The 23,306-nt window shown below is 44.5% G+C and overlaps 1 protein-coding gene across 1 annotated transcript in view; it reads right to left on the reverse strand.

The window, feature by feature from the left end:
* Nucleotides 1–1,475: 1,475 nt before the first annotated feature.
* Nucleotides 1,476–23,306, reverse strand: part of mre11 (double strand break repair nuclease mre11) — a 29,231-nt gene continuing 7,400 nt past the window's right edge. The window contains exons 5-9 of the mRNA XM_084604776.1: nucleotides 23,049–23,230; nucleotides 19,219–19,345; nucleotides 15,542–15,719; nucleotides 8,978–9,360; nucleotides 1,476–3,467 (exon numbers count right to left, since the gene is read on the reverse strand). Of these exons, the coding sequence (XP_084460902.1) occupies nucleotides 3,099–3,467; nucleotides 8,978–9,360; nucleotides 15,542–15,719; nucleotides 19,219–19,345; nucleotides 23,049–23,230 (1,239 nt within the window). The 3' untranslated portion in view covers nucleotides 1,476–3,098. The remainder of the gene's footprint in view (nucleotides 3,468–8,977; nucleotides 9,361–15,541; nucleotides 15,720–19,218; nucleotides 19,346–23,048; nucleotides 23,231–23,306) is intronic.

Consider the following 23,306-nt stretch of genomic DNA (forward strand, 5'->3'; position numbering starts at 1 on the left):
CCTTTTGGCTTCTTTATCGCTTTTAATTTCCATTCTCCTTTTAACAACCTTATTAGTGTTTTATTGCATTTTGTTTTCTTGTCATCGCAGTGTTACTTGTTACTTTTTTTTGCCTATTGGCTTTATCCTCTAATCATCCTTCCATTTTTTGTCTTGCTTCGTTATCTTCAGCTTTGTTATCTCATATCTTTTCAACTTTTGTTACGTTATCTTTCTGTGGCATGCAAACCCAGCAGCTGTTGCCCATGCTTTCCCGTCCACTTTTCGAACATATATATTGAGTTGCTCTGCAATAAAATAACCAGTTGAAGTCAGCGCTGCGTTGCCGTTTCTTTCTTTGTCCGTGTGTTAAGAGTGCGCTGTTTTGTTTTCCTAAGATGAACTACCAACTAGCCCGTTTTTCCACCCTTGCAAGACACACCTTTGCACCACGAAAAGGGTGCAAAGCACTGCTCTCATACTCACACAGTGGGGTGTAACTTGCTGAGTGGAGGGGAGAAAGGAGAATTTTAAATAGAAAGCTTTACTAGGCTAGGCTATCAAGAGCCAACTTTATCGGCTCTGCAATTTGGGCTTCATGTGGATGAGCGCTAGGGGGTGTGTCATCACCACATGACTCGCAGCAGCAGCATGCGAGGCTACTGTGCGGGCGCTAAAGTCCCTCAATAATTTATAAAGGGACCTTAGCCAGCGCTGCCTCGCCAGCTGTGGCCACAACTAACCACGTGACTCGCCGCTGGCTTCATAAAGGGGAGACGGCGCCGTTCACTCTCTCGCAGTTTCTGCTATGGCTGAAGCGAGTTGGTCAGAGCAGCCTATGTCATCGGGACAATTTCATGGACGGCAGGCTGAGTCCAATAATCCACACGTCGCCAACCACGCAAGGATTTGGCAAGATTGATTCAGTTTATGGGGTTTAACGTCCCAAAGCAACTCAGGTTATAAGACGCCGTAGCGAGGACTCCAGAAATTTAGCCGCCTGGGTTATTTAACATACACTGACATCGCACAGCACATGGGCGCCTTGCTTTTTGCCTCCATCAAAAAGCGGCCGCCGATGCCAGGATTCAATCCCGCATCCTCGGGCACAGTAGTTGAGCACCCTAACCACTGCGCCACCCCGCAAAAAGGAACAGAGGAATGGCGGGTAAGCGCACCAAGTTAGCGGCAGAGATCGATGAAGAACGGTACTGTCGACAGGCTCAACGGTGGTTGAAGGATGGCGAACGGGGACAGCTAACCAAAGCATAACCATGATTAATGGAGTTAAAACTCAAGATTGCTGTAACCGCCGCTTGAGTTTTAACTCCGTTAATTCTAAACAAGTCCTACAGGTAAAGTGCTCCCATTCCCCATGGGAACTTCCACAGGAATACAAATGCAATTCCAAAGGCCAAAGGACAATTTACAACAATTACTACCTCAAAGGAGTTCCAACAAGAATACCAAAACAATTCAAAAACTTTCCACTGCAGTTACAAGAGAGGTTCGATTGCGGTTATCACATCACGTCCAAAGAAATTATATTAAATACATGGATCCAAGAGAATGCAAGGTTAAAGGTGTAGGTCATTTATCAGTGAACCACTGGTTAAATTTCCTTGTAGAGTTGAAGTAACGAATAATTCCCACATCAAAGTGCAGGTGTTCAACAACAAAACTGACAGCAGCACCAAAGACTGAACATAAGAGGCTTAATTACAATATTTCCTTAAGCAAACTCAAGCATCTCCTATATTTAACCACACAGCCACTGTAAGCAACAAATGCAACACAAAAATGACTACCACATTGAAAAGCTCTACAGCAGGTTGCTACTTCCAGTAACACTGAAGAAACTAAGATCATACTGTCATAAAAAAAATAATTTAACTAGTAAGTTTCCCCAGAAATGAAATGACGGGGTTTTGCACACACGTTGCAACAAAGTCCAACATAACTTCGAAAGCTTGCAGGGGTATCACAAGCAACACTGATCCTATCTAAATGTAAAGTAAATGCAATATATACATCCTTTACTCAAATCTTTGCAGGCAGCTACTTCCAAAGCTGCTTAGTTTAAAAATGAATCTCAAAAATCCTGAAGCAAGTTTTTTTATTTGACGAAGCAGCCCATTTTTCCCATAAAGCAGTATAAAAAAATTACTGTTTTAATATATAACCTAAGGAAGATAGATCTAATGAGACAGCAGCTCCCATAAGAACAACTAAAATACACATCTACATATACCTGTGGCCCACAAGGCTTTAATGCAGGCCACACACCTCTATATCAGAAATGAAAAGACTGCCTAAAGAATGCACACGAGCTCTCATGCTTCCAAGTCATGCTTCCATGAGCTTTAAAGGTTGCCCCTAAATTCATGTGACCCTCTCATCTGCCTCATTCGCTAAGCCACTGCTACAGGTTAGCTAATATTCTCACTATTACTAAGGTAAATGTTACCAATAACAATGTAATCTTGTGTTACTGGTTTATAATTGCTGTTAGGTTAACTGTTCCAATTATTTTTCCCCCTTAGTAAGTTGGCACAAATGCGCTTCAAGAGAATGATAGTGACCTGCATATTTTATTAACTTTTCCCAGCAACTTCCAATAGAAAACATGGAACTCCGAAACATTGCAATTTTTGGAATTGTCACCAAAATTGTGAATGCAGCCAACCACAAAGGCGCAGCTACTTTTAAAGTAAATGCGTGGGTCTATGTGCTTCAAACACACTGCAAAACAAAGCACACTGCAATGACAGTGTCTCAAAGATATAGGGCGACTCCCTTCAAAGTAACACAGCACTTTTAAAAACACTGTTCAGTGCACTACTGTGCCCGATGTGAAGAGAAAGAATAAGCAAGCATAAGCTGAAGAAACATTTAAAATACACATAAATGCACATTTCTAAAGCAGCATAGTAACAGATACTCAACACAGCCTTACCAAATATACTCTGCATCAAAAGTGAAAAGTCATTTTGATGAATTTATACATTAACTCTCAAAAATTATACACTAACAGCATGGTATTTTTCTTTTGAGTTTCCAAAAGCTGCTTAGACACAACCTCATTGTCTTTAGAGGCAACAAAACTGCCATTTCAGAATTCACAAGTTAACTTTCTTCCGCCTGCCACGGGTCGATGTAGACGATGAATTTGCAGCTGAAGACGATGACGCTCTGGCTCTTCCACGGCCTCTCCTGTTTGAAGATGCTCCTCTCCCACGTGATGGCCTCTTTTCCACAACATCGTCGAGATCATCATCGAAGTCTTCGATCCGGCTGACCTCCTCGTCATCATCATCTGAACTTCCACGTGACACTCGTGACACTCCGCGATTTGGTGGCCTCATCACCCGCTGCGCGATTTCCTCAGCGCTGATGTCAGGTTGACTCGAAAAGCGAGTTTTGAGCTGCGAGATCTCGCCGATCAACTTGTCCTCAGCAGTGTCACCCAGCTCGGTGAGTGCGCGAACCTATAAAGAGAGAAGCCAAGGTACAACACACTCTTCAGCATCAACATAGAGCAGTGATGTGCTTGTTTATATGATCACTCAATACCCTAGGAATGCAACAGGGAAACGGTGCTGTTCACTGGGCTATGTATGGGTGCAGGTTAATTATACATAATGTTCAACAGACAGTACAAAGAAGAGATGTAGAACAGGAAGAGCAGGCAAGAACAGGATGTAGAGAAATAAATAAGGCACTAGCTAAAGACATGCTACAATCCAGAACACATTGTATAAATGCAGCAGTGACATCTACAAAACATTTCTGCCAGCGAGCCATCAACAAGCTGCAGACAGTACTTGTCGCACTGCACTACTGGCAGAGACACAAGACACTCTGCTGTGGCACTGACTTGGTGTAACAGCTTTTGGTAACAAGAAATAGAGACGAACGTGGGACGACAGATCAGCCAAAGCACACGTTTTGCAGTGATTGACTGCCTTCTCCCCTTTCATGCTTGCAAACATCAATTCCAAAGTGTTTCTTTTTATGCCTTCGAACCTGATCCTTCCCAATTTGCAGCTTTCCAAAAAATCCTTTCCACTTCTGGCATGCCTCCCCCGTCTCCACTTCCCTCGTGCCTGCAGTGTTGGTCCCATCTTCTGTGGCTTGCTCAGTAATGATCAGGTTCCTCGCTAGGCTAGACACAACAGCTAGCAACAACTCTGCATGGGTACAGACAGACGAGTCTGCAAGATGCTCATGCAAACATGTCATTGTTTTCATCAAAACAATGTGAGGCATGGTCAATGAGAGGCAATTCTTGTGGGACAGAATGGACTGGATATACATATCATTGACATGAGCTCAACAAGTATTATTTGACCTCTCCAAAGTATGGATCAGATTTCACAAGTGAGCTATGAGGGTCATCTCAAATATAAGGTCTCCAGTTTCCTTCGAAATGGAAAAAAGATCTTATTTTCAGTAACCTACACATCACTTGAAAACCTGATAACTATTCTATTCTTTCATATAATCTTAGTTCCGGTCTATGTAGTTGCGTAGGCACTGGGGCAGTATTTGTAATGCCCACTTCATACCAGCTTGCCACCATGTCGTCGACGAATTGTTTGACCTGATCTTTCACTTCGTAATAATCAGTGAAGCACTTCCACTCAGGTGCCTTTTCAGCTTTGGAAATAAACGTTAGTCACTGGGTGCCAGGCATGGACAGTAGGAGGAGGAGGAGGAAAAACATTTATTGTGTTTGTATTCCTGAGTGGAGCCCTCTGTTCAAAGTCTCATGTGCCGTCGCTATCCTGCAGGCCCGCTAGAGCAGCTGTTGCTGGTCTTGTGGGTTGGTGCTGGCCAGAATGGTTTCAGGAAAAGATGCTAAATATAAGGGTTCTCAATCCAGATTCCCATTCGCCACCAAACACAGTTGCCATAACTTTGCCGGCAGACTGAGTTTGCTTGAATTTCTGCACCATGGGCGAAGAGGAATGCTGCCACTCAAATGATTCCTTTTTGGTCTAAGGTGTGAAGTGGAATGGCCTGGTTTCATCACTTGTAACAATGGAATCCAAAGCTGTCCTCCTCGTTTGCATTACACTGAAGAAATTTGCTGGAGAAGTCAACATGTTGCCACTAACGGTCGTCTGTGAGCATTCGCGGGGTCCGTCTAGCACATACCTTCCAATATTTTAGCTTTGTTGTCAAGATCTTATGAACAGTGCTTCTGAAAACTTCTGGAACCAAAATGCAGAGATCGTAGAGTATGATCCTCTGATCTTGCCGCATCATTTCTTCAAGCTTTGCGACTGTCTAGTCAGAAATTGATGATCTCCCACTACTTTCTTGGCATGAATTTCAGTGAGACGAGCTGCAAGCTCCCTACACCACTTACGGATGTTTTTAACATCTATGCACGCTAGGTTGAACGCCCGTTGCATTCATGGAGGAACTTCAAATTGTACCGCACTCACCGTTTCAGAAGCGCAGAGGCGTAATAATGTGCAGCCGGCGCATCTTCCGTAATGTGTATATGCGTTATTCAAGCTAGGATTGAAGGCACGAGCAGTACTTGCACTAGCATAAGTAGTGCTAGTGCAGACGCATGTGCCAGCTATTCATCCCTCACCTTTAGTGGCCAAAGCACAAACAGCTTGGCAATGCAAGGTATCTCTGGTTTTCGCCACTGTGCACACCCAGCAACCATGCGCAGGAGAGAGAATGCAAGTGGCAATGCCAGGGAAGCAGTGAAGAAGCGTGGTCAAAATTGTTTTCCCAATGTGAGAAGGAGTTCTCCAACCAGTGGCACAGACATCTTCACACATATTGCCAGATAAAAAATGCTTCAAAAAGAGTCTGTGTCGACACAATGCAACTCCCTTAAGCACAATAAACAACTTAGAAGGACCAAGACATACACCATAAGGAGCGGCAATACTGGCATACAGGGCGACACCACAGTGCCCCACCCGTGTTGTCATGATAAAAAAGATGTCCAGCGTAAACACGTAGATAAACACAAGCTGTAATATTCAACACCAGAAGGAGGAATTTTCTCTCTGTCTGTCAGTGGGTGTGTGAGTGGGTGTGCCTCCCAGGTGGAGCCCTTAATATGTGTCCATAAGTGCTGGCTACCAACTCTGCTCATGCCACCTGCCATTACAGACAAGCACCGGTGAGGCCAGTCAGCCGCTCTGCCTACAATGTTTGATGAGAGATAGGAATGAAGGGAACAAAGGGGCCTAATGCTCTGACATTGCCTCGCCATGTGGTAAAGACAGCCCTTGCAATACTGTCATTGAGGGGGACTGAGAGAGGTATGCAGAAAGGAAAGGTTAATACCCCTGGTACACGGACAGGGTTAACTGCAGTTAAGCGTAACCACAGTTACGCAAAACCGTGGTTAGCCCACGTGTTTGTATTTAACTACTTTAAAGACAGCTGCAAGGAAGATGTAGAGGTAGGGAGGGGAATTGTGCTGCCTAGCAAGCTATAAAAACTTGGAGGATGCAGAGAGGGTGTTGGCTGGGTCATTCCCGGAGGCACAGATAGAGAGGTCTTACTCCGACACATGCACATAACCAGGGATGCCTGAATAATCAGACACTCAAATAAGTTTTAAGTAGTTGCAGTGCTGATGAGGACATTGTCAGGGAGCATTGCAGTATAAGAATGTAGGATGTTCAAAGTGTAGCTATGACAAGCTTGTGATTCTATTAGAGCGTGAATTGGATGTGAGTGGTGAAAGTGTTGTGAGGCTATAATAGCATGCAATACTGCCTGCTGTTCTAACTAGGCAGCCCAAGTTGAAAGAGGTAGAGAAGGTGGTCCAGGTCAGGCGTTATTGCCGTATTAACACTACCCCAGCCCATGGCTGGGCTTGCATTCATGCATGAGACAGGTACATTGCCAGAGGCAGTAAGATAGGAGCGATGCGAGTAGTAGACGCAGTGATTCCAGCAGCCTTCGTGGTGAGTGAGATTAATGTTTAAATGTGAAAGCTTTTACTACTCCCCTCCATAGCTTATTTGCCGTGTGCGCGTGTACGCATGCTTGTCCTTGAACCAAGGAGAAGCAGCTATGACGTCACTCAGCCGCCGCTGAAACCGAAGTAAATGTGCGCTCGCCTCAGCCTAGTCGCATGACAACCATGACGTCACTCAACTGCAGCTACGCTGGAGCCATGGCGCTCGCTCCGTCTAGATAGCCTCCCCTGCCTCTTAGCCTCCGCCAACAGATCACAAACTTATCGGTAGCAGTCGTCATGGATAATCCAGGTGAGGCGCCTCGTAAGCTGTCTGCATCTCAGAGGTTGCGAAGACGACAGGCCGAATCCAATCATCCAGTGGACGTAGCTCACCGAGAGGCTGCCGCACAGAGAGATGAAGAGAAGTGGGTCGAGCAAAACGTGCTCTCGCTTTTGGTTTGGTTACTTAGGTTTGGCGGGGTTAAACTTTTGCCTAATTTTTCTTTAATTTTAGCAACCACTTAATGACTGAAAACGAGCGGTCAAAGGCATCCAGCAGGTGCACAAGGACATGTAGCCAACCCGTCTCCACATGCAAAATATTGAAGAGCACTGTCAGAAGTGCCACTTGAGGGACCATGATGCACAGTTCAATATATCGAGCTAATGGTGGAATCCGGCTTCTGCGTGAGGATATGGCACTGCCATTCGGGATCTACTAAAAAACAGACCGGACAGCTGCCTAGATGACAACATTGAGAGCATACTGTGTTAAAGATCTACTAAAAAACAGACCGGACAGCTGCCTAGATGACAACATTGAGAGCATACTGTGTTAAAGCTACCATACTATTAACGCGAGGAATAAGTAGAGTGGAAGACGAACGCAAGACAACTGATTAACAAATGCACATATTGTGCAAGTTCATGACAAGAAGCAGAACTAGAAAGACAGGGATGGAGCTAGCAGCATCACCTTCTACAGTGCCACTGCTGCTTACTTGGTGTTGCTTTGCCAAGCAATAGACAAAAGCTTTTTCTTGTCACACAGCTCTTTGCGAAGCATTCATCGCTGCTCACATGTGGCTATGTTCATGCGAAGATGCGCAAGTGGCAACGTCGTTTTGGCCGCTTTCTATGCGCTTCCTGCGGGAGCAGTGCAGAGCAACACAGTATAGATTGGTTCCATCACATACTGCTACGGTGCATTTTGCACAACCGAAGACAACCGGTGCAAAAGGCGGATTGAAGTTCAATACATTTATCATGCCCCTTTCCCAATCTTTTACAGAAGATTTTTCATAAGGATAATCTGTACATTCAATTCAGCCAAAAATTCAGCATATTCGAGCTGCACAGTATGCTGCACCCACCGGAGACGAAGATTGGCTTCTGTAATTATGCTAATGTTACTAAGTAGAAGCTGTGAGGGTACAATCAATATACTAATGAACAAAGCTATGTTCCGAGGTGTATGAAAATGCAGCGTACTAACCAAACCAACAAAATACAGTCAAAGACTGCTACTATCATTTCATTCAAACAATATTTTTGATTAGTCTGCCTTGAACAGTGACCTATGCTAATTCCTTACGAAGCTTACAAGCACACAGGCCACGTGATATGTCGCCCTCGAGTGGCATGCTTAACTCGCTTCTCAATTGTAGGTGTTGCAATAAATCAACTGCACCTTTATTTCAGCCGACATTATTCTTTTAGCAGCTCAGTGGTAACAGCCCTGCACTTCACACAGCTCCTGGAGCCCATAAAACCCCTCGTGTGAGCTAAACTGCCCCAGAGGTTCAGAGTTCCTGCAGAGAAACATCTTGTGCCAATGCAAAGAGGAGTGTTTCTCACATGTACGCCATGCACTGCACCAACACAACCACCATCAAAATTACCACAATTCCCAGAGTGTGTCGTGGAGGCTGTGGCGTAGCGCAATTACTGGTGGAATCAGTCTGCTAAAGACTAATGGCAGAAACCTTTCTTCCACACTGGATGTAGCTGAAGTAATGATGATAAAGAGGAAGAAGAGCCTCCACTACCTACCTCCTGCATTTTGAGGGCTCCATAGATGGCATCTGTGCAGTCCTTGGTGACGAACAGGTTCATCGCCTGCTGCATGGCCGAGTCGGTCAGGATGGTCATGTGCAGCTCTTCGTCAACTGTCTCAAAGTACTCGCGCACGAGGTCCTCAACACGTGACTGCGCCAGTGCCTCAGGGTTGGCCACCTCCTGGAGGCGCTCGACATCAACTGCACTTTCACCATGGTCAACCATACCGCGCCGCTTGGTGAAAAGCACAATGTCACGTGGGTTGGCCACACTTTCCAGGAACTGGCGGGCCAGCAGGTGGGGGCTGAACGTCTCGTGCTGGTTGCCGTGCTCGACGCGGAGCCGGATCAGCGGCAGCTGTGGCTGTTGACTGTTGCCTGTTAGGGAAAGAAGGTGTTTTATTAAATGAGAACAAAGCCAACCAAAACAATTTTCTGATGTCCAGCGATGCCAGCACTGTTATATAAAGGGGGTGGACTTTTTGGTTCAAGACGATAAAATTATGCCTAATTCGCTTTTTGAAATTTTATTTTAGTCAAATAAGCTCAGTATTTTTGGCATGCAAGGCATCGCTCATGGCTGCTGAGTGTGAGTTACAGCCGGTTAAAGCTAAAGATGAACCAAGTGTTGAAGCCAAGGGCATGATATGACTGTGGTATTGTTGAATAAGCAGCACAGTTCTGTGAGTTGAGATACTGCTCCGCTAGCTTACAGGCATTTGCAGACCAAGAAGCACCAGCCTTCAGCACTTACTAACTAAGCACGTTGTTCACTGTCAGCACCTGCTTAGTGTAGTTAGCTAGCTAAACAGGTTAATCGATTGCATGTAGGACACTGACACTAATGTGTACATGAATGCCCAAAAAAGGCGTCATGTTCTGGCTATTACAACTGTTAAGTGGCATTTCCATCATAGCCATCAACATACAGACATGATGCCCCGTCCTCTTTGATCTACCCAGCAATAACATATTAATGAAAGACCTCAGAATCAAAATTCTACTTGCATTTTAATGCAGGAATGCATTTAATGGCCCCATTATCACTTTTGTTTATCATTTGTCAACATTATGAGAAAGTAACTATCTCAGGTAGGCTACTAACACTGACATGCGCAGGCAGAAGGGAGCTGAAAGAAATAAATACACAAGAAAAGATTTTTAAAAGTATGCGCTATGCAGCAACTACATCTGCCCAAGCGATTGCTGCAGACATTGATACCCCCAATTCCAAAAGGAAATAGGTGCACTGCAGCAACCATGACAACCAAGCACTTACTGCGAACAGTGTTATCCTCCCTGTCAAGCTGTCCCTTGATATGCAAGTAATATACAAGCTTACACAGAAGACTCTTGTTCATGTAATGGTTAGCTCATAGTTTAATGCACTAATAACAGCATCAACAATGTTAAAAACTGGCCAACAAATTTGTGCAATGAAACGCACAAGGAAAGAGAAAGGAATTATAGAGAAGACAATGTGTGAGAGGGAAATGGTATAGCTTATGGATGCATAAACTTTTATGCGACAACGAAAAAGACTCCATGAAAACGTTGCAGCTTTAGAAGCATTGGGCATCGTCCAATGACTGCGCATCCAAGCTAACGGCAAATAATTGATCACCTGATAGCGGCAAACAGCTATATGTGGTAGATGGTAACTGCACATGACTGGCGGCAAACTGTGCCTGATAACCACCTCACGCATTAAAATGAATTCTACAGGACCTTCACTGTTGGCATTTTAGGAACATTGGGGCCAACGCTCACGGGATAGTGCCCGCAAATGCAGCTGAGGTGGAGCACTGGTGCTGGCACACATGTGGGAAACCAGGCCCAAAGACATGAAGGGCAACAATCACAGCAAGAATGTGTCAGCATGTTGCTCGTAAATCCGCTGCAGAGGGTTTGGTGCACACCAAGAACAGCCTTCCAGACAACGCTCCCTCCAGCAACATTATTTCGGTGCATGGTCCCACCCTACCCCACTTTCTAATCTCTTCGCCATTCAGCACTCTTGCACTGCGCGATTCGCACTCCTGGGGTATTAATAAAGAATTGGAGGGCTATACAAATGCTAGCGTCACTTTCCTTGTATCTGACTTGCCAACTCCAGCTGGGATGTGTGACACTATATGGAAAGTAAATACAGTTAAAAACAAATGCTTGCATAAAGATGCCATAAAGAGGCAAGCATCTTAAGTAGACAAGTGGTACAGCAGAATACTACTTGAACGAACGTCATTTAAATGAAGTATTCAGTTATACGGACTTCCTTAAATCCCCCAACAAAGCTCCATTGAACGCTACGCAAACACCTTTCATTTCAACGAGCTTCAGTTATTTCCCATTTCAGTTTAAAGAACATTGTCTGCGGCGTTATCCTGTGTCTCCCACATCATAGGAGTGCTTCAACAAGCACAACTCATATTTTTTGGTGCATGTTTTTACGTTGAATCACGCTTCATTACTGTATGAGGAAAATTAGCCGCCATTTAGCTTTAAAGGGGCGCCGTGACATTCGCCAGACTGCTAATTCCAGCTGGCCTTCTAGGTTCTTTACATCTTCCCGATGCCCCAAAGCCAAATCATAACGGCGAAATCGTAGCACCTAATATTTTCATTCGTTTCAATAATCAGCGTTTTGGCACCAATGTGAGCGACACACGACGGCAAAGTTCGTTAACGGATAGGACGTTCCCATCTCGCTTGGGCGCTGCTTTGCTGATTGGTTGAGCACGCACATTATATTTCACAATCAAGTGTTCTTCAAGTTACTGGGCAGAAAACAAAAGGTGTTTTAGTTCAGCGTGTGTTCTTGAAGTGCTTCCCGCAGGCTCCTCAAATCCCAAGGCAGATGACAACGTTCGGATCTCGGAGGTCGGCTCAATCGCCGGAGTCCGAAATTACGTGGCTGATCGTTTCTGCCGACGCTCCACAGATGGCGCAAGTTGTGTCAAGATCGCTCGTGAAGCGTGCTCGCCACAGCCGAGTCTGCAGCACTCCATAGCGGGCTTCCGCCAGCAGCCCACTGCCCAGGACGTTGTCATATAGTCGTTCCCGGCAGATGACCTCCTTGCTGACCCTGTACATGTACATGGTAGGCTTCCCCTTAGCTCCTGTACCCCACTCCTCCGCCTTCCTTCCTGTACGCCTTCCACTCGTTTTCAACTTTTGTATAAGAAGCGCTCAAGTGATCCGCAGCAGCATGCACCAGCGATGGACGCTGGCGGAACGTTCCGGCAAGTTCCGCCAGAATGCCGAAATCGTCACCGTAAACAAGGGCTGGAATGTAAAACCCGACACCTCAGCAGTCATGCAATACATGTGATTACTGTTACCATGGTAACGACGCTGCCAAAAAACGCGGCTACAGGTTGAGTTGGACAGGCAACCATGATGGAAAGCTTCCGATATGTCAGCAGAAAGCTGCGTTTCTCATAGGTGCTGCCCAAGTTGGGCGCTGGGTGAACGAAATGGGAGAGGGGCTCCCTCTCGCACCAGCTCAGATGCGCTGTTCTTTTTTTTTGTGTGTGTTTAGAATTTTATAAACCAAATAACTGTAGCTTCTGCGCGCCAATTTGTGTAATTCTTTTTGAATTGACATCGGCACGGTGCAAAGAACCTAGGGGTTGGCTGAAATTAGCGGCCTGTCGCACATCACTGTGCCCCTTTAAAACAAGCTTGTAGCCAATGCATAGCTGGCTTTGCATGGTTAATTGACTTGACAGTCATAGCCAGAGCTTCAGACTTGCTAGGCCTTTTAGCGACGAGGAAGTCGTACGTATGCTTTCTAGTTAGCCATGATCTGCTGAAGCATTGATCTAGTTGTAGAAAGTGAAGGCCTTTGCTGCCCAGCAGACCGTTGTTGAGGACAAGGTTCACGAGATCTTGGACACAGTGATTGATTTCAATACCACTGCAGTCCTAAGTTTAAAACTGCTGCAAAAGTTACTGCATTCGTCACTTGCAAATGAGTGCAGTGACAAATGAGTGGGTTGAGATATGATTTGAACACCTTATGTTTTTTGGAGCGAATGAAAGCAAGCTTCCACACACTTACTCAGTTCAGCGAACTTTCACTTCAACAAACCTTTTCTTAAGATCCGTTCTAGTTCGTTCAAGTGAAGCTTCACTGTACGCGGTACATCATCACAGCTGCCACGAGGGTGCTTACAAGTGACGCAACGAAAAGAAGGCATAAACGCTCCTTTAGTGATAATATTGTTCGTGTTCTTCCTTGTATATATGGGCGAGATCAAAACAATAACTGCATGCATGCATTCCTACAATAAGGCAATCTAGGCATAGCAGGGATTAAACTGTGAACTTTAGTCTGGCCTGTCTGCCAGCACAACAGCATTGCCAGCGGAGGAGCAGTGAAGATGGCGCTGTCAGAGAAGCAGAAAGAGTACAGGAGGCATCGCGGTACTGGTCACGTAGTGGCGAGCACCACAGGAGAAAGCGTGGGGAGTGGGCACCGCGGCAGCACAATCGCGTGAGTGAGCTTTCACTTCATACACGTAGGCAGTCCTAAGTGTATCTCCTGAATTTTCTCATTGCGAGCAACACTGTGGAAGAGAAAAAGAAGTCAGCCTTCTTTAGTTGCTGCAAACAGAAAACATATGCTCTCTTGTGGGATCTTGCTACGCCTGCCCAGCTGCAAGACAAAACCTTGAGAGTTATTTCTGTTCTGGGTGACTGCACCAAGCTATCTGCTGCCATGCAGGCTTTTAGATTCAACATGCACATTTGCAAGGAGTCTGTCAGTAACTTTGTGGTGTCACAAAACGCAGCTCCCAGCGATGCAACTTCGCAGCTGAGCTAGACAATATGAAGAGGGATCGCATCATGTGTGGCATCAACAGCACAGCCATGGAGACAAGGCTACTTGTGAAAGCAGACATTATGTGTGAAGACACTGCAAAAACTGCGCTTGCTATGAAGGCTGCTAAGATACCGGCAAAATAGCAAGCTCAAGCAGAAATGTGCTTCCCATGTATCAAGCTGTAGCACCAGAAAGGCATGTCCCATGCTATGGCTGCAAAGATGAGCACCTTGAGTCTGAGCAGTTATACTGGAAGATTAGAAGCAGGGACACATTGCCCGAGGGTGCAAATCAAAGAAAAACCATGCTTCAATGAAGAAGGGAAAATTCACAAAACCACATGTGTTCGCTCCTCCAGCTCGCAAAACTTCATGTGGAACGGAACGCATCTAGTCAACACTGCGAACAACAACACTTCTGCCAACACATTTGACATTTAGCCGTGTCAACACTGTCGCACCTTTTCCACCTTTCATCGTGATGATCAGTGTTTGCGGCAGGCCGCTCCGTATGGAGTTGGATATCAGCGTGAGCGTTTGTCGTGGCAAAAAATCTAGTTCTGGAGCCGCTGTCGGTAGCTGTCATGCCATCTGATGTATTCCTGCGAAGCTACCCATACAAGCTCGTACAAGTTCAAGGTAAATTTGGTGTCACGGCACAATTTCATGACAGAAATGTAGTGACACCTTTGTTCTTGATTGGGTAACGCTTAGCTAGACTTCTGGATTCGAAAAGTGGGCACTTACATGCTCGTGTGGAAGCAGGCATCTACTTCTGATATTAATGACCTTGTTTGAGCACTCACTGAGATGTTCAAACACAGCCTTGGAACTTTTCAAGGGTCCGAAAGCCAAAATCCATGTTTTGTAAGATGCTGCTTTTCAAGATGCTCCTGTTGCCCTTGCATATCACATGAGCTTAAGTGCGTACAGAGAAAAAGCATCGTGAAGCCAGTCACTCCTTTAGCTTTTAGATTTTCAGTCTGTTTCGTTGCAACACCCAGCAGCAGTAAATGGCAGCAATTAAAAGGCGGTACAGGTGTTAGTCAATGTTTGTACATTACGCAGTGGAGCGAGAAGCACCTACATGTTTTTTGGAACAATGCCTCCTTGCTTGGAGCTTAGCCACGAATGCCAAACTGGTGCACTTCTCAGAATTGCACAATCAGCATCCTTGTAACATACAGTAGCACAACACATGGAACTGCTACAAAGTGTGTTAATGTCACCACCCAGGCACCGCATGTCACAATGTTCGCAACTGTAATACAGCAGAATCTTGGTGATACGAACCCAGTTGATCAGAAATTTTGAGACGATACTAATTCGTAAAACTTCCCTTCTGGCGTTCACTGTGCACAACGTGCAAAATATTGCTTGTTCTGAATACTCTCCTGTGCTGCTATAGGGGTTACAAATTCACGAGTCGTGACGGAACGATCGAGTATTATATGTGTTGCCTGCCCACTGTTGACTTCACGATCACTAGTCTGCATAGGGAGCAGTTTGCAGTGAAGCGTAGCCCATACTTTACCAATGTCACGACTGCCAATTGCGAGAATGAGTACTCACCATGAATAGCGAGCTCTGGCCACACAGCTGTAACTAAATACCCTCATGTGAAAACAGATCTGCATTGATATCACCAAGATTCTACTGCAGTTATGGTCTGGAAAGTTATCTCAAGATAACCCCACATCCTAATAAAATAAAATAAATTAAATATGATTACTTGAGCGCTCGCGGATGTTCTGCTCAATGAGGTCTTCAACGTGCCGGACGCAGAAATCAAGTGCGTACTCGGCAAAGGTCTTGTCTGGATCTTGCCTGTCCATGGCTGCGATACGCTCTTCAAGGTCAAACAGAGACACTGTCTTGATGTAGAAGGGCCGTACTGTCTTCAGAGGAATCTAGGCAGGAATATAGAAAGGGCACACAATTGTGCTAGTTAGATTCATGCACACCAAGGCACAATTTTCGCCGTGCTTAGGACAGTATCAAAATAAACAGACAAGACAAAGCACTAGTACCTTTCTATTGTTAATGTCCATGCTGCTATACAGCAGAACAGCGTACCTTAAAATAGTAAGCAGGGATGCACACGTGATTAAAGTCAAAATCTAAGTTAGTTGGCCTACATTCATTATAGGTGACAGCCCAAAAACTGCCCCCACATACAGCACTTGCCTCTGGTTCGTTCTGTCTATGTCCCATTGTTTTTAATGTGATAGTGTTAAATGCCCCATTCGCCAAAAATCCGGAGGCGTCGGTGGCCGTTCGTCAGCATTGACAATAAGAGCGAAAAATCCCCAAGCATGGCGCTGGCAGGTGACGTGGCCAAGCACTAACTGGACGTAGGGTTGACATTACGTTAGGAGCTGCCAACTCGGGCCTCTCCTTTCATGTGGGAGTGTGATATCAGAAGCAGCCTTCCAGGACCGTTGTATTCACTTTACCCCTAGGCCATGCAGGCACGTTCATATGGCTTGGTTAAAGCAGCCTTCCAGGACCGTTGTATTCACTTTACCCCTAGGCCATGCAGGCACGTTCATATGGCTTGGTTAAAGCAGGGCTTTATATGTGGGCTGGTAGCCTTCGCTATCGTGTCATACCCTTAAAGGTGTAGCTTAAGTGCCCCCATAATTTTTGGCCTGTGACACATACTGAATGCCCATGTGAGCACCTCTAAAAAAGCCCCAATGAACGACCACAAGTAAATCATTGCCCTAGCAAACTGCAGCGATTCAAATTTCTAAGGATCTTGTATTTTTATTCTGATAATCACTATCAAAATGCACAAAAAGAAAACACGAAAATGAGAGGGACTAAGCATTAGAGCACTTGCATCTGTTGCCCTTGCTCTTGTCTATGTACAGTAAAATTACCCAGATCTGAAAGGCAGCTTCAGGGATTGTTCAAGTAAACGGTACAGTGAGTACGACCGACGTGAATGAGATGCTCTTTGTCAGCTCCCCTATCCTCTCATCAATCACACCATAGCTGCGCCAACAAGACCATATTATTCCAACCAGTGACCTGGTGTGTTTCTTGCTCAGCGAACAGAAGAGCGTGCTTAAATGAGTGATTTGGGTTCAAATGACAGGTTCTTATTAGGTGAGACAAAGTTTATGCTCCTTTGCACAGCCAGGGCTCTTCTTAACAATGGAAACTGGAGTACACCGTGAGAAGCATGCAAAGTAAGATTTGCAACAACATTTTACACCTAAATGCAATAGTGACCTAGTGATATGTGCATCCACCTCACATGCTGGAGGTTGAATTCCCAAGGCTGCCGGGCACACACCAGCCAAAGAATGGCTTTCCTCTTGCCTGGTGCTTTGCTTAACTGGGATGGACTGCTTGTCAAATGACCCCCCCCCCCCCACACACACGAAGTAAAAAGAAACAATGCTTTCTGTCATGGCGCTAAAGTCTTTCACCAATGAATAGAGTTGTTGCCTTGTTTGTGCTTAAGCATCAAGCCAGGCCACACTGCTATTCCAGCACTTTATAAGTCTGTAAGGCATCCCTTTTCAGTCACAGATTTCATATTCTTAAACTACCACCTGACAAAAGATACCTGTTTACATACAATATCGAGCAGGCGCATTGGTTCTTCTCCCAAGCATGGGTAGAACCCCTAATGTGTATGTCTCTGCAAGTGTGTGTAGCGGCACAGGCGATAACAGACGAAGCACACTGGAGAAGAGCGCAAAATGGTGTGAGTGCTTAGTTTGGTGTGCGGAAGATGAGGAGAGCCGAATGAGAGCTACTGAAAAACATTCTCGCATGAACAAGACACTCCCACAATAAGCAACACCTGATCTGGTCGCTGTGGCATCAGCATGATCACAGAGAGGTGGGTGTCTGCACAGTTATCATTAAGCTGTATCCTGTAATTAGTGAGCAGTCTGGCAGAATTGGGAGCCTGTTTAAAATGATGACTGTGCTATTTACTGCAAAATTAATCATGATAACGACTTATCTGTTCTTCAGTCAGATATTACCAAAGGTGCTGGATTGGTGTGGCCTGTGAAATATGAAGCTAAACATTACTAAATGAGAGCATTTGCCCATTTCTTGTCTACCTACTATATTAATGGCATCACCCTTGAAACTGTGTTATCTTATAAATATATCTGGGTGTCCACGTCTCTTCTACCTTTCTTGGACAATCCATGCTAACATCATAAATAACACTAACAGCATCCTTGGATGCCTTCACAGGAATATTTTATCTGCACCAATTTCGTTAAAATTATTGCTTTATATAGCAATGGTCTGATCTAAATTGGAATATGCTGCACCAGTCTGGAACCCTGGGGTCGAATCTCTCATTTTTTACTTAGAGTCTGTTCAAAACATCGGGTGTCATTTCATACTTTTTTTATTTATTTATTTTGATACTGCAGACCTTGCTCAGGTCCAAGCAGGATGGTAAAATACAACAATATTACAAATAAACAATGCATCAATCAACGGAAACAGGCAACAGCGAGTCATTCCAATCTGCAATAGTCCAGGGATAAAATGAAAATTTGAATAAATCCGTCCGTGCAAAATAAGGTGCTAGTGAACTCGGATGATGGTGTCGAGTAAGCCTAGATGTTGAAAGAGACAGATAAGATGAAGAGTCAAATGCTAAATTTCCTTTACAAAGCATGGCAAGTAACCGCAGTCGTAAGTTTTTCCTTCTATATATGTTCAAGAAGTTCAATGCCATTATCACGCATTATTTCTGAGGGAGAGTCGTATCAAGAGAATTTGGAATAGATAAATTGTACAGCTTAACTTTCATTGTACTCGCAACATTACTGACAAGAAAGCTAACCTTTCCCTCCCAATTCTTTCTTATCACAGGTCAATAGCTTCTTTATGTACTTTTCAGAAAGTTTATCCAAAAGACCATAGTAATATTTCAGCATGCATTGATCACCGCCACAAAGTTGGGATCCCTCCTTGTTGCAAAACACGTTTTCACGATTCTTCATTCATGCCTTGAACTTGTGTCAGCTGGAATTCCCTTGCCTATGATGCTGCTGAAATTATTGATCCTGCCACCTTTCGTAATGCTGTTATTAGTTTTGTATAGGTGCGTGCCTGTAACTATGTTTTATTAGCTGCAGCTTTTTGTTTGTTGTATGTTATTCCCAATCCCCTTTGTAACGCCTACGACCCTGAGAGTAAATTAATGAATATATTGGCAGCAGTGTGGAAAAAATGCAAATCAATACTTAAAACAACAACGGCACAGGCAAAGAACCTGCGCACTATTTTCTTTCGTTTCATGTTATCTGTGCAATCTTTTCTTTCTCAATAAAGGTTATACCACTTAGATAATGCCATGCAAGACAGCAGTGCGTCGAGTAAGTGGACATGTTGCCACGAGACAGTCTTGCCCCAACATACCTTTGTGAGCTTATGTGACTTCTTGCCCTCAGTAAGCGTGACCTCCACGATGCCTACATGCTTAGGAACTGCTTCGCCTGGGCAGAGTGATGTGGCAACCGAGCTGCCTGGTTGAGTCACAAAGAACCTATAAGGAAACGATAAAAAATACAAAGAAAATTTGGGGGCGAATCTGTGCAACAACTGCACTACGTGATACACAAAATGCAACAAGGTACCTTCCATGCAAGAGTGCACCGTATTTACAAAACTACAAGTATGAGTGCACATACTATGGCGTGGGGAGAACCATGCAGCAAACATGAAATTGCAACCAAACAAGAGCATCTGTGATATCTCGTTCATCTTGCTTTTACTGGCAGAGCCATGATTTGTTTTCAGTCGTGAAACCAGCCCTCCACATTCGATTTCCAAATCTAAAAAACGCGTCACATACATGCACACGTAGACCATTCACAACCAGTTCAAACAGTGAAGGCAGAGTTTACCGCCTAAATATTAAGAAATTACAAATTGCTAGTTGATCTAAACTAGGAGCAAAACACTGCAACATTTCCAAAGGGCAGGCTCTTGCACTTGTCACCAGGCGCGGGCAGCATTCCACAAGTGACCCTCTGTCATCAGGCATTGCGAGGGAGAGTTGAAGGTATGGTCCCGCTAGTGCTGTTGCTCAGGTTCCTGCTCTTCTGTGCATTTCACAAGTCATCTAGTCGCAGTCTAGCTGCCTGGCCATTAATCAACTGCTCATGTGATTCTTCTAGTATGAAGGTATTGACCTCAATATGCTTCCTGACAGCTTTCAGAAAACTTCCTCTTCCACATAAGCAATAAGTCAAACAGTGATATAAGACTTCAACTGTTAAGAAATAATTGTAAATAAGGTATTACAGCCTCTTTCCTGCTTTCTTATTTAATGCCTCGTAGAAAAGTACTACGATAATTTATGCTGATGAAGTCTGAAAACAAACTGTTTTTTTCCGTTATCTTCCTCTTTTCATAGCAATGTTTTGTGGAAAAATGTTTCTCTATAGCATTTTATAATATCTGTGCTAATCTATTAAATCATTTAATGATATTCTATTTAGGACCAGTTTTCATTTGTGCCAGCTATGCATCTGAAAATTCGTTATCGGCACATATCTAATATAAATGTGCTTTTTTATGGGCATGGTTTGCAGAGGATTTCATCTACAACTTAACTTGACATTTAAAAAATATTTGCCCCGATTCGCACTCAGGTTTTAATATACTCGAATTCACTTCGCACCCAAAATTTTGCTATTTACACAGCTCTAGCCATCATCAATGCTGTCCTCTTTGCTCCTTCATGGTGCGTATTGTGAAATTTTTCATGTCGAGTGTGCATTGGCTTTTATATTCCACACTGCCACTTAAAAATTAATAAGGTTCTACGTATGCACACTCCACCTTCTCATATGTCACATGTGTTTCTTTGAGTGTTTCATCAGTCCCAATGCAAAACAGCCCCTTACATAAGGCTAGCAGTATGCGTTAAATAAATAAACAAAAAAAATCTGCTGCAGGACAGAACAGTTTTCTGAAAGTTCTTCCATAGGGATCTGACAATTCGGCTTTTGGGTAATCGGAATTTTTTTTTCCAGTACCTTGAGACATTACTCTACCGTAAAACCTCGATAATTTGGAATCAGTTAATTTGAAATTGCAGATAATTCAAAGAATTTCTTTATCCAGCGATTTCTAACATAGATTTGACCAGATTGTTTGAAGCAGCTGCCTGCGCACATCTAGTTGATTCGGAGATTTCACGTATTATAAGAGAATGCCTGATACCAATTTCACCGCAAACCAATGAAGTGATGGCCTATCAGAGCCGCAAAGAGATGCCAATGCTTGATATGCCATATCACTTCAGCCCCAGAATTTGTGCATATACAAAAAAAGATGCTCTGTGTTACGGCCTGTGGACCACCAAAGTGAGAGCTTGTAGAGGAAAAGATGTGCTGCATTACAAGGTAACGATGACTACCTACTCCAAAGTAAAGTGCTCTCAGCGTTTCATCGAGACACGGCCAGACTGGGAGCAGTGTTGTGCCCATTTGTTTTGCTCCTTTTCAACCCTGCCACGGTCAGGGCAGCGCATAGCAAATGCACTGACACCGAAGTATCTCCCACCCACGTCTGCATGTCTTGCAATGCAACCATTTTTGGTTTATGCCCACAATGGGTTGACCGTGCTCAACATAGGCCTGCGCCATTTCTTTTAATGGTGTGCATGGCTGGACGGTTAGGTTACTGGCATGTCGATTTTAAGTACTGTCGCTTAAAGTCGACATTTCTTCAAAAAAGAGACCATCTGAAATTTGGCCAACCTATCTGTGAGGTGTGAAGCAAAGCTTTAGATGAGCGGCGAGCAGTATGCGCCCCATGGCAATGTCCATTGCTGACAAGACACATGGGCTGTGTGGACCACAAAATTAATTTGCACGCAAATTGGCTGCGTTACAGAAATTCGAAATGCACGCTGTTTGCCTGACTTGTTCGTGCTGGCAGTCGCTCCCTCAGAGGAGCAGTAGGTAGTGTGAGAGCAAGCTTCGATGATAATGTGAAGGGCATATGTTCGCTCTACGTAACCCTAAACCGCACGGAGATGCAGACTTGCTGCAAGTCATTCAGGCAGCACTCGAGCGCAGAAGGCAGGTTGGAACACCGTTTTGCTTTTGATCTCTACTGGCATTGTAGCATGCTTATGATTTACTGCTATAAAGGTGCATTCTGCACAGTGCCATCCTGTGGAAAACAAATAAACAAAGTGTGGCGGCAGAACAAAGTAGGGTGCATGCACAGCATGTTTGCACAATGAAATTCTTTTGCCTGGGCTAGATTTATTTGCAGCGCCTGGTTATTAATTCAAAAATCATGTAAATGCAAACATTTTTCATGGTTTTGAAACTTTTGATAACTTCAGATTAACCGGGTTTTACAGTACTAACAAATCAGTGCATTACTGGCAACTTATTCAAACGAACAACCAGTAAGAGATTACTAGTTAAGCAAACATAAAACTCTCTGACCTTTACTTTTTGTTGTGCTAATACTGTTAACTATGCTTAAATAAAGAAAAGGTCTGGTTTGGTTTATGGGGTTTAGTGTCCCAATGCGACTCGGGCCATGAGAGGCGCCATAGTGGAGGCCTCCGGAAAGTTCGACCACCTGTAACATGCATTGACATCGCACAGCACATTGGCGCCTTGCTTTTCGCCTCTATTGAAAAGCAGCCGCCGCGACCAGGATTCGATCCTGCGCCCTTGGATACAGCAGTCGAGCACCCTCACCACTGCATTACCGTGGCGGGTTAAATATAGAAAAGGTTCAAGGTATTATTTCAACATTGAACACATCTATAGAGCAAGTCAGGTATAGCCTTGGGTCATAATAAGGCTCAGTTTTGATAATTTAAGCAAAAATATCCGGTCCCTTTAGGTTTGAACTACTGAGGGTCTGCTATATTTTTCCTACACCATGGCAAAAAGGTCACAACAGTAACTAGAACATACCTCAGGCACTCATTCTCCAGTTATGATTATGATTACAACCAATGGCATTCCCATTTGGAGCATAAGACCACAGGTGGTATGAGTACACATCCTATCTTCCTACAGTAGCCCTATCCTGGGGTAGCTAGCTCCAGCAACCTATCTTAAAGATCGTTATTTCGTGCTGAAAACTTAATAATCTCGCAAGCGCACCTAACTCTGTGCCCCTCCCCTCTCTCCTAATATGCTTGCCTTTTATACCACTCAGTAACACACGGGGATCAATGAACCACGCAAATTCACGGCACTACACACCTGCCATTGAACTCGCAGTCTATGAGGCACTCGTGCTCGTGTCCCCAGACAACAAGGTCAAGGAACTCATCCAGGAACCCTTCGGGGATGTAGTCGGTGAGGCCATGCTTGGCCCGGTTCTGGTGCAGCACCAGGAGGTTGAACCAGTTGTCGGTCCACTCCCGGGGACGCAGCATACGCACCTTTAAACAGCGAAACCCGCATGCTCTGATTACAACTCAAGCTGGTCACTGTCTACAGCACAGAATCCTCTATCTT

The sequence above is a fragment of the Amblyomma maculatum genome, chromosome 5 (assembly GCF_055883805.1).
Source record: "Amblyomma maculatum isolate TAMU_Amacu chromosome 5, ASM5588380v1, whole genome shotgun sequence".
Lineage (NCBI taxonomy): Eukaryota > Metazoa > Arthropoda > Arachnida > Ixodida > Ixodidae > Amblyomma > Amblyomma maculatum.